General features: G+C 34.4%; 2 protein-coding genes across 2 annotated transcripts; both read right to left on the bottom strand.

Annotated features, from left to right (window-relative positions):
* Positions 1-1,303: 1,303 nt before the first annotated feature.
* On the bottom strand, positions 1,304-1,866 carry LOC140818700 (uncharacterized). Its single transcript, XM_073178746.1, has 2 exons — positions 1,437-1,866; positions 1,304-1,326 (listed from the first exon to the last, which is right to left on the bottom strand). Exons 1-2 carry the CDS (start codon positions 1,864-1,866, stop codon positions 1,304-1,306), a joined length of 453 nt encoding a protein of 150 aa, XP_073034847.1.
* Positions 1,867-8,058: 6,192 nt separating this feature from the next.
* LOC140818085 (hypersensitive-induced response protein 1) lies at positions 8,059-11,742 on the bottom strand. Its single transcript, XM_073177921.1, has 6 exons — positions 11,646-11,742; positions 10,221-10,418; positions 9,739-9,859; positions 9,141-9,232; positions 8,961-9,057; positions 8,059-8,624 (listed from the first exon to the last, which is right to left on the bottom strand). Exons 2-6 carry the CDS (start codon positions 10,407-10,409, stop codon positions 8,263-8,265), a joined length of 861 nt encoding a protein of 286 aa, XP_073034022.1. The 5' UTR covers positions 10,410-10,418; positions 11,646-11,742; the 3' UTR covers positions 8,059-8,262.
* Positions 11,743-11,753: the final 11 nt, after the last annotated feature.

Genomic DNA, 11,753 nt, shown 5'->3' with positions numbered 1-11,753 from the left:
TCTGACTATAACCTAGATCATTTACAAGAACTCGAGCTCGCTCGCTCGCGCACGCACTGGGATCGAAGTTACTAAACCAAGACTAAACGTTGAATACTTTAATAGCCCAAAACCTAAAATATATATATCGAGTTAGTTGACCAAAAAAATTATTTTTCTATTTATCCATAAAGAAAAAAATCAATGAGAAGCATTATTAATTTTTTTAAGAGTGCAGTACTGTCCAAATTACTCTAAGTAAAATCAAATTTCAAATCTAATAATTATTTCAAAAAATTTCTTTCGCTAGGTTCTTCATATATTCTTTGTAAATTTTGAACTTATTAATTACATGCATAGATACTAGGATAATTTTTCCAAGATTACACAGATTGGCTTTGTCGATCGACGTCGTTCAAAGAAGAGATTGGACAAAAGGATACATCATTCTATATGATTCTATCTGGGCTGATTATTTGAAATATATATTACTTGGGTATTGATATTTACACTCCACCTCATATTAAACACTCCACTTTTACTAAAAAAGTGGAGTGTTTAATATTTACACTCTCAATTCTCTATCTTTTATTTTAAAAAAAATATTTAAAACAATTTTTGAGATTCATTCAATGATAAAACCAAAAAGAAAAGGAAGTGTTTTTTTCTCTGAACTATTTGGTTAGGCGCCAAATTAAGCGAAAGATCCGTTTTGGCTTAGTGTAATGTGGCTTTCTTGATTAATATTATTTGACTTATTTGCAAAATACATATTTTTTTATTTGTAGTTCTCTTGTGTTAAATTTTAATATTGTTTTGATTTTTATCATCAAAAATACATAAAAGTTTTATTTGTTTTAGATTTGGTTTAATAGTTTTATTTGTTACTACATTTGGTTGAACGATATTGATAGGCTCATAGTTAGTATTTTTATTTTCATATTTTCCATTATTCCAACTTCTGATATATTTAATTGATACATTTTTGTGTAATTTTATTGTAGGAAGAACTTTCGCGATCTTGGAGCAAATTTGAGTTAAAACGGTGATGTTTATCCTATTTGAAGTTTCCAAGATAGAGTTTGAAAGTGAATGACCAAGCCAGAAGAGGTCCTGGAATAAGGCATGGCCACGCCTTGTGGTTATGTTTCAGCTGCCTAAAATTGCAGGAAGTGAAAAATCTGATTTTATGAAGATTATGCAAGATTTGAAAGAATTAATTATGGATTTTTAGCTAGTTTTTCCAATAAATTAATTAGTAGCTAGATAATAGAAGATTATTGAAGGAAAAATGACAAAACCAAGGCATCGGAACACTTCTCCTTTATTCAGGAACATTAAGAGTAGCTACATGCAAGCATTCATACATTATTAAACACAAAAACACACCGGAGAAGAACTCATTGCATGCTGCAGCTGATTACAAGCAAGTTACAGTGGAACTAGGACAAACAAACCTATGACGGTTTCGGCAACCAACCCGACAGTGCCAGTAATGACGTTTCCTAGGAAATTCACCGGAGCTCGAAGGATTCCGGTGGGTGGCAAGAGTGTGCATTTTGCAATGGGAAGCTTAACAGTCACAAAACAAGGCAACGAAGTGTTGTCAAACAAAAGCCCATCGGCAAGATTGAGAACGGTATTGAAAAACCCGCTAGCATCCGTGAGCACGCTACCAACACTAGTGGTGGCTCCATTGCAAGTGATGGTGACATTCACCCCCTCAATGCCGCTGCAAGTGGGGCAAGGATTGCCGGTGGCTGAGCAGAATAGGCGGCCGGCGACCTTGACACCCTTTATGGTGATAAGCTCTGCATGCGAGGGAAGCACCGAGGCCGCAGAAAGGAGGAAGAGGAGAAAGATGGTGATGGAGGAAGGGATTGCCATTGGATGGATATGATGAAATAAAACTTGACAGATTGTGTTGGTGTGTTCATTGGCTTGAAGGGAACATCTATTTATAGGGTGTTTTTTTTTTTTATCTAGTTTTCACCTTTTTTGTGTTTTTATTTCTATTATCAGTGGGTCAACTTTATAAGTGAGTAGGGCTATCAACCCTCAGGAAGAAAATATTATATAAAATTGGTGATGCAAGTATGAAATTCCGAATATTATCAATTTAACAGTTCTTCTTTCAAAAAAAAAAAAGTTCTACTTTTTTCTGATTGAGGTCCATACCAACTAAAACATTTTGGTTCTACATTTTTTTTTTTTGCGATCTTGATCCTATAAATTTTTAAATTTCAATATTAGTCTGTTATTTATAAGTTTTGTTTTTATTTTAGTCATTTTCCGATATACCATCGATGTGGTGTCAATGTGGTATTGATATAAGATCGACATACCACCAATGGATCGGATGTGGTGGTACATCTATATATCCACGGTGAGAAGACTAAAATTGAAAAAACAAAAAAACAAAATAAACAAATCAAACCATACAAGATTAAGAAGAAATTTCGACAATAGTAGAAAAATATCAGTCATTGAAATTTTTTGCACTAGGAAATTCAGTTAATTAATATTGTTGTTCACTATTTGCATTAGTTAGCTTTTATTTTATATAAATAAGCACACGATAAAAATAAATTTCTACTTAGTCAAACAAAGAGATAAAAAAATGTTTCTAATTTAGGTAAATCGTTTATTTCATAATGAAATATAGTGTAATATATACATAGGTTATTTTATTGTATAGGCAGTTGACCTTATAATAAGGTAGCTATATATATATATATATTGCAGATATCAGTTATTTAATACTACTCCGACTCAATTATATAGGATTCATTTCTTTTTTCATTTATTTCAAAGAGTATCTCTCTTTGAGACGGTCTCACGAATCTTTATCTGTGAGAGGGGTCAATCCTACCAATATTCACGATAAAAGTAATACTCTTAGCATAAAAAATAATATTTTTTTCATGGATGGCCCAAATAAGAGATCCGCCTAACAAAATACGACTAGTGAGACCGTCTTACACAAGTTTTTGTCTATTTCAGATATATAGTTCAATTTCTATATTTAGTTGCATATTAGAGGTATATTTGGACCACTCATTTGCACTATTGTTTCGATTTTAGCCTTTATTTATCGAAATGTATATGCAAGTTAGTAGATTAAAACCGTAAATTGAATGATCGCAAGTTATTGGACCAAAAATATAACTTCAGGTGTATGATTAATTCATTAAATTTTTTAAAAGATTTAGATATTCTTTAAATTCTTGTTTTGTTGTTTGAGACTCGCTTACTACCCCTAGTCCCAAGATAAGCAGAAAATATAACAGAAGCTCTTCAGTTATTTAGATGCTACGTACATGCATCATACATGGAGGATTACATGAGACAACTTGTAAGCAGTCTAGCTACACCAGAACAAATAAACCGGTGACAACTTCGGCCACCAATCCAATGGCGCTCTGGACGACTGTCCCGATAAAAGTCACTGGAGCTCGGAGGATTCCGGTGGGAGGTAACAGTACACACTTGGCGATCGGAAGCTTAACGGTCACGAAACAAGGCGACGAAGAGCTGTCGAATACAAGTCCATCAGCGAAACTGAGAACAGCGTTGAAAAATCCACTGGAATCCGTAAGGACGCTGGCAATTCTAGTGGTGGCTCCATTGCAAGTGATGTTGACGTTCACCCCGGCAAGGCCCCGGCAAGTTGTGCACAGTGGTGTGAGGTTACCCGTGACGGAGCACACCAGGAGGCCTCGCACCCGAACAGCCTTGACGGAGATCAGGGCCGCGTGAGATGGAAGGACCGCAGTTGTGATGAGGAAGAAGAGGAGAAGTAGGGCAGCGGATGAAGGGTTTGCCATTTTGTTGATGGTTATGATTGTATGAAAGATGGTGCCGATTTGTTGTTACAACTCGAAGAGACCACCTGTCTATTTATAGGTTCTTTTAGTTCTATGAATACGTCTCTTGTTAGACGATCTTACGAATTTTTATCTGTGAGACGGGTCAACCCTACCGATATTCACAATAAAAAATAATACTCTTAGCGTAAAAAGTAATATTTTTTCATGGATGATCCAAATAAGATATCTGTCTCACAAATAAGATCCGTGAGACCGTCTCACATAAATTTTTACCCTAAATTTTTTCTACTCACGTCTCACAAAATTATCTCGTCGGACTTTCTCATATATGTTTTTGTAATTTATAATTATGTCAGTCGTAATAGAACAAATTTCAAGTGTTTTCATTGGGGGAAAAAAACCGATTTTACCCCCTTTTTTTAAGCGAAATCGATTTAGTGGTATGTACTCTAAAATGAATGTTCATCACTCTAGTTGTTTATTCTATGTAACTGAAAGAGAAAGACTAAATATATTTTTTAAGAATATGTCCATAAGAGAAGTTGGACTCATATGATTTTTGTGAAATTGATATACTTATAGTATAAACTAATATTTTTTATATAAAAATTAATATTTTTCATAGATCGAATATCCGTCTCACAAAATTGAATCATAGGATGGTCTCATAGGAGTTTTTTGTGAATATGTTCTGCATTCTTCCGAATACATAATTGGAATAGCACTCGAAGAAATGAACCAAATTTTAAATATGAATCTTTACATTTTTTGGTAATGTTATTAACCGTTTTAGTATTTTAATTTGTATTTATTTTTAAATTTTGATTTTTTTTAATTGAAGTGTTGACGTGGTATCGGAAATCAATAATGTTCTGCGACACCAGCAATTTTCGATGACACATAATCGTTTTCAATTTCACGCCATGATTTTCTAGCGTCACGTCAACATGCCGATAAAAAAATTCATTAGAATTCGAAAAAAAATAAATTGCAAATCAATAAACTAAATCATGAATCGACTTATGATAAAACAAAGAACATAAAAAAATAGGCAAAAATTTGTATGAGACGGTATCACGGGTCGTATTTTATGAGACAGATCTCTTATTTGGGTCATCCATGAAAAAGTATTACTTTTTATGCTAAGAATATTATTTTTATTGTGAATATCGGAGGGTTGACCCGTCTCACAGATAAAGATTCGTGAAACCATCTCACAAGAGACCTACTCTAAAAAATAGAAAATATTCACTATGAGCCAACTTCAATAGTTAGATTATCCACTAGATCAGTATATCCCATACGATTTTCCGCTAGCTACTTCTTATCTTGTAGAATAAAATAATTCACTTGGCCAAAATCGGTGGAAGTCAATTGATGTATTTGAGAGTTCTTGGACAGTTTTTTGAAACCCATAAAAATAGATTTGTACATTCTATTTTTAGAATTATATTGGAAAACACCAAGCATATATATTTAACAGTTTGAATAATAAATTAAAAAAATTAGCAATAAAAAATGTGGGGTTTTTTTTATAATTAGTTTAAATATAAAAAAATAATTCAAAAAAATTTATTTTGCAAAATTACTTTAATTTGTGCTTCGTAATTACGGATGCTTCACCTTATAAGTATATTATTATTATTATTATTATTATTATTATAAACATCCATGTTTACAAAGTACGGATTAAAGTAATTTTGTAAAATAATTTTTTTTGGAATTATTTTTAAATTTTTTTAATTTTTAAATTAATTATAAAAAAAAACCCCAAAAATGTGATAAATTGTCGTTTTAGTAAATATTACATAATAATTTTAGAATTTAAAAGTACGGTGCAATTTCGGAAAATGGAAATGCTGCCGAACCAAGAGCGCACCCGCGGTGCATCAAGGACCGCACCCGCGGTGTGACGTGCAGTGCAAAGAGCTATGCCACGTCTCATGTTATTGCATGGATATATATATATATGTTGAGCCATTCGTTTCCTTCATATTTTAGCAGCAAGGAATCGAGAAAAGGGCTCTGGAAAAGAGTTGAAAATCCTTACACCTTTTGTGAGAAATCCGTCCGTCTGATTTTGAATCCGACTTCGGTATTGAGTTCCTGGCAACGTAGGCTACAACTGGACGTAAGTTTTACTACGTTTTGACATGTTTTAGAATTATGATATTGTCAGAATTGAATGGAATTCATATATGTTGTTCTTGACATGTTAGACATCATAGAATCGAAGTCAGATTAAGAAACGGACTGATTATGGAATTGTTATGAATTGTTAGGGTATATTGATTTATACCAGACAGATTTGAATTGTGATTGAATTACGGATTGTATGGAATATGGGTTATGGATTGTAACTGTTATCTGGTGATAGGGTATTGACGGGGATACTGAGTTTGTACCGTTATGCCGTTGATTTTGAATTAAATCAAGATTGATCAGATTGATATTGATTTGAAAGGTATATTGACATGAGATTATTGATATTGTCATTGCCAGACAGACTGTGAATTCAGGACTTCGACTGAGCCAGAAACCGACGAAAGAAAGGTATAAGTCAATGTGGTATTGGGAGATCGACTTGAGTCGGTTAGACTTGAGTTTCCCTAAATCACATACTTTACTTTATTGCATTGATATTACATTGATTTGATTGATATACTTGTTCTCTTGATTATAGATAGCATGTATTAGACGAGTAGTCTTATGACAGAAGTGCCTGATAGTGGTGGGATCACCACGGGCACATTGCACGATGTCATGAGATATTGTATTGGCGGAAGTGCCATAGTCTGCTACTGGATAATTGGCTATCGATGTGGATAGAATTATAGCTCATTCTATTACTGATGATCAGTATTGTATCGATGTGGATAGAATTATAACTTCTTCTATTACTGTTGATCGATGTTATATCGATGTGGATAGAATCGGAGTTTCTTCTATTACTGGTGATCGATACTATACTGATGTGGATAGAAACATAGTTTCTTCTATTACTGGTGATCGATACTATATCGACGTGGATAGAACTGGAGTCTTTTCTATTACTGTTGGTCGATATGGAATGCCAATGTCTGGAAACCGGGATCCCTAGACTAGGATTGAGTCTAGTCTGAGTCGTGGAGTCACGAGCATTGTCGACAGTTTGATATTGATTATGTTTCAGATTTTGATACATATATCTGTTACCTGATTACATGCTTTATATTTGTTTATATGATTGCATGTTTCGTTGATTTATACTGGGATTATATTCTCACCGGAATTATCCGGCTGTTGTCTTGTCTGTATGTGTACTTGACAACAGGTGGGACAGGTTCAGGGTCGAGGAGATGAGGAGAGATCGAGTTAGAGTGGAGACTTCGGACTTTGATCTGAGATAGGGTTTGGACACTTGATATTAGTTGTTAAACTCTAGTTTGAATAAATGTTTATGATACAGGACTTGTATTTTATATACTGATATGTATATATGTCTTGATTTCACTACGTTCCGCATTTTAAAAAGAAAAATTTTTAGACCCTGTTTTATAATCGATTAATTAGTCCCAATGATGATTAAGAACTTGATTAGCGTTCGGGTCCCCACAGGTATTTTGTATTAAAATGTAATATGATAATTACAAATACTTTTTGAATAATGACAAGTTGAGTGCAGTATTTTTAGGGCCATAGCTGGAATTATAAATGTTTAAATGTCATCAATTAAATAAATCATAAATTAATGTGGTTTAATTTAGAATAAGAATAGACTTGAAGACTTAATTGTCATGATATTATTGTGTGGATACTGATTGTGATATTTTTAGTTTGTTGACTGCCCAAACTAGAACATAATCAATTATAGTCTTTTGTAGAGATATATAATTTATTAACATAATCCCACACAATTGAATTTCTTATGTTAATTTAGGCCCTAGAGTATGTTAAGTTGTCCGAACACGTTCCCGAGCTAACTTATATAATACAAAACTTCTGCAAAACCGCGTCACAAATCAATTTATAAGACTTATCTCATATTCGACTCAGTCGATAAAAAAATATTACTTCTAATTATAAAAATATTATTTTTTATTTTAAATATAGATATGATCGACTCATCTCACGAAAATAAATTTATAAAACCGTCCCACAAAAACATCTTCCTTGTATAAGAATTTCTCTCCATTCTCGGTTGCGCCTATTTAGTATGTGCTTGAGTGTATGATGAAAACAGAAAATGGTAGCCTTTCACATGATGAAATACTCTACGACGGAAACATATTGATTATATTATCAACAGAAGCCGATCAAAATTCACAATTCCAAGCAAATATAAATTCACAAATCATACACACGTACGACAATCGTGGCATTATTTTTAAGACAACGTAAGAAACATATACACGCACTTCAAACAACTTACATCAAGAGAGAGATGAAATTCCGAATCACGGCGAAAATGGAACTACTGTTTAGTAACCTCAGCCTGAAGAAGACCGTCCCGAATCTGTGTTGCGATGTCTTTAACAGCCCCAGGACCGTGTGGAATAAACACAGCAGATGATTTGGATGATGCTCCAATTTCCTTCATTGTGTCGAAATATTGTGTGACAAGAACCATGTCCATTACATCCTTGGCTGATGTTCCGGGCACGCTTTCTGAGAAGGCAAGCACACTGTCTCTTAGCCCGTCTACAATGGCCTGACGCTGACGCGCGATCCCGAGCCCAGATAAGTATTTGGATTCGGCCTCTCCCTCGGCTTTCTTGATTTGCAAGATTTTCTCAGCTTCAGCCTTCTCATTTGCGGCAACCCTCATACGAGCAGCTGTTGTGGCATTGAAAGATTATCAGAGTTCAGATATATTATTCTCGATCAAATGGCATCTCTTTGAAAGCAAACCCGACATATGCCATGTGGGATCATGGAGCAATGGTAGAACTGGCCCAAGTTCCATTTATATTTTGTTTAAAGTCAAACAAGAAAATTTCACTTAAACTCCAGACTCCAATGGTGATGCATGAACATCGGAAACATTTCTCGCTTAGACCAAACAAGAAAAAATCAATTAAGATACAAATAGAGTATTACAGCCATGCACTAACGTGAGACTTGAAGCATTGTGCTTCGGTTCTAGAGAGAGTTGACAATTTCGAAACTAACCCGAATTTATTTCATTCATGGCTCTCTTAACTTGAGCATCTGGTTCAATGTCGACGATTAGCGTCTGGACTATCTCAAACCCATAGGCAGACATCGCCTAAAACGCCAAATATACAAGTTCAGAAGTTAGATACACATTGCAAATATATCAACCTCTGTTATCAATATAGCACACATTACCTTTTCAAGTTCATTCTCCACAGCCTTAGCTATGTCATTCTTCTGCTCGAAAACAGAATCCAATTCCAATTTTGGTACACTTGCCCTTATGACTAGCAATGCATACAGTACAGTTCATAAATATTACCGTAACATTTTCCAAGATGGGGAAAAAAGAACCCTAAGGATAGCTATTTTAAACTAATCTTCTCTACATCACATAGACAGTATAACCGTAATACATTAAAGAAAAAATTTCTACAATCAAAGGAATAACTCGTCAAGCTAAAACAGTCTCCTTCGTTGATAGAACTGACAACAAACTAATATAGTAATCTTAAAAAGAGCATCCCATGATTGCAAGAAGAGTAAACGCAAGTACTTCCAAAATAGAGTAGAATGAGACATCAAACACCACATAAAAGGAATATAATGAAAAAAATTGCTAAGTTGCATGTCTTGAATTTGCAAAACAATGAAGAATGTTCAACAAAAAAAGCGAGCAAGAGTTCAAGACATTGAGAACAACCAAACCTACTTTGATTAAGCAAAAATAGTAATAATTGATGAAAAATAGAAAGAAATAAATGCTAAAAGCCACAAGTCATCAAAACCATACCGTCAAAAACATATGCTTGGATCTGTTCTTTCGTGTTAGTTAGCTTGTAAAATGCATCTGCTGCTTTCTCAGCCAATGCTCGATATTGAATTGAGGCAACCACCGTTACAAACACATTGTCCTGAAACGCAAGCATTTCCTACACTTTATATAGTGTTCAAAATATTGCAGAAAAACAATGTTGTGTGCAATTTCCTGCTGCAAGCTTTCGTTTTTCCTCGTTCATTTCGACAGAAAATTTGAGTCTAAGAATAAGGCCATCCATAAATTTTTTTTCAATAATTCCTACTAAATATAAGTAGCGTGGACAACATAAATTGGTTTGTTCATCATACATATCCACATTTTTTAATTGGAGCTACTGTGAGGTTATCATCATACAAAACGTGCAATAGGATATAACAATGCTATGCAAGATTTAAGACCCGATTATACCAATTACAAAGAGAATAAGTATAACTCTAGATAAAATGGCGTAACACCTTAGTTTTTGTTTCACAACGGACATCAAGCTGCTGCACGCGCAAGGTCAGTGTACCAGCCATCTGGTAACCTAGACACCAAGGCAGGCAATGGCACCCAGGCTCAAGCACGTTGTCATACTTGCCAAACTGTTCCTTCACAACAACAGTAGACTGATCCACTTGAATGCAACCAAGCACTTGACCCATTTTTCCAAACTATAATCGCTATAGACAACAAGTGCAGAAAGAAATTTCAGACAAAATCAGTCAAGAAAAGATGATAACATGGTGTGTCCCTGCATTTTTTTAGCGGGAACTAGAACACGATGTTAACTTCATGAGCCTCATAAGAATACCAAGACGCAACGGGCCTGACAAGCAGGTTTTTCAACCTGAGTTCAGCCTATTCTAATCACACAAACTTAAAATAAAATAAGAGAAGATGCTAAAAAAGTTCATGGTTTATTTTTAACTTTAGTATGATACCCTTTGGACTTTAAGTCGAAGCCTACAGAATAGGAACATAAAATGAAGAAATTGGCTTAAAAACAAGTTATCAAGCAGAGTTCTTGAACAATCATGAGCTCCTACATACTGAAACTTCAATAAAGATTTAAACATCATTCTCTTCTATCGTTTCCTACACTCCAATGATACTCCAGCCTTCAATTTTTACAATGAATTAGCAATAGCAAGAGAAAATAAAATCAAAAAGTTAGTCTGGTGGTGACCTAAACTTAGATCAGAAATTGAACTTTTTTCCTCCCCACTAGTTCATTCCTTATAAACCATGACCATACATTTTTTATAATGGTCTCGGACAGGTTCTTTGGATTAAAACAGAGAAATCTCATCAAAATTTCTACCGAAATATCTGAATCCAAATCTAAATCCAATCATCAAAATTTCTACCGAAATATCTGAATCCAATCCAATCCAATCTCAGTCCCAAGTTACCAAACAGTGGCAGAGCCCTGAGGAACCGGCAGGGCTGATGGCTACCCTTCATTTCTTTAAAATTTTCTATACATTTATATATTTTTATTTTAATAATTGTAATTTCACCCCCTAAATTTTTCACCCATTACAACGTTAGTTTCGCATCCTCTGCAAAAATCTTGGCTTCGCCTTCACAAAGCTTCATCCAACGAGGGCCTTCACTCAGACACGTAAAGAATTTTAACTTTCTTCGCAACAAAGGAAAGCAAACATGGCGTTCACCCACTAAACCCAAAAACCCATCAAATTATTACCCAAAAAAAATCAGAATTTAGAGAATAAACCCCACAAAGAAAACTATACCAGTCACCAAACAAATAAAATTCAAGAACAAGTCATCAAATATCACTAAATTGCAACACAAATTAGCCCTTCAATCGACATCTCATTCAAAGTAACATTTCGACAAAGAAAATTTATTGCGAAACGCGGAAGAAATCTTACCAGAATATATGGGAGAAATGGTGGTTTGTGTTGTGGCTGGAATGAGGAACAGCAGGGTGGAGCTTTCTATATATTTAAAGAAGACTGGTCAGCGTGTATCAGTAGATT

The sequence above is a fragment of the Primulina eburnea genome, chromosome 17 (assembly GCF_022965805.1).
Source record: "Primulina eburnea isolate SZY01 chromosome 17, ASM2296580v1, whole genome shotgun sequence".
Taxonomy (NCBI): domain Eukaryota; kingdom Viridiplantae; phylum Streptophyta; class Magnoliopsida; order Lamiales; family Gesneriaceae; genus Primulina; species Primulina eburnea.
This window is presented reverse-complemented; position numbering and strand designations above follow the sequence as displayed.

What these genes read in the sequence shown, in the direction of transcription:
- LOC140818085 (XM_073177921.1), bottom strand. Translation starts at nt 10,409, where the DNA reads ATGGGTCAAGTGCTTGGTTGCATTCAAGTGGATCAGTCTACTGTTGTT. An exon ending in CCAAGCATATGTTTTTGACG is followed by an intron (nt 9,233 to 9,738) that starts GTATGGTTTTGA and finishes ATGCATTGCTAG; the next exon opens with TCATAAGGGCAAGTGTACCA. An exon ending in TGGAGAATGAACTTGAAAAG is followed by an intron (nt 9,058 to 9,140) that starts GTAATGTGTGCT and finishes TTGGCGTTTTAG; the next exon opens with GCGATGTCTGCCTATGGGTT.
- LOC140818700 (XM_073178746.1), bottom strand. Translation starts at nt 1,866, where the DNA reads ATGGCAATCCCTTCCTCCATCACCATCTTTCTCCTCTTCCTCCTTTCT. An exon ending in GGTTGCCGAAACCGTCATAG is followed by an intron (nt 1,327 to 1,436) that starts GTTTGTTTGTCC and finishes GCTTGCATGTAG; the next exon opens with CTACTCTTAATGTTCCTGAA.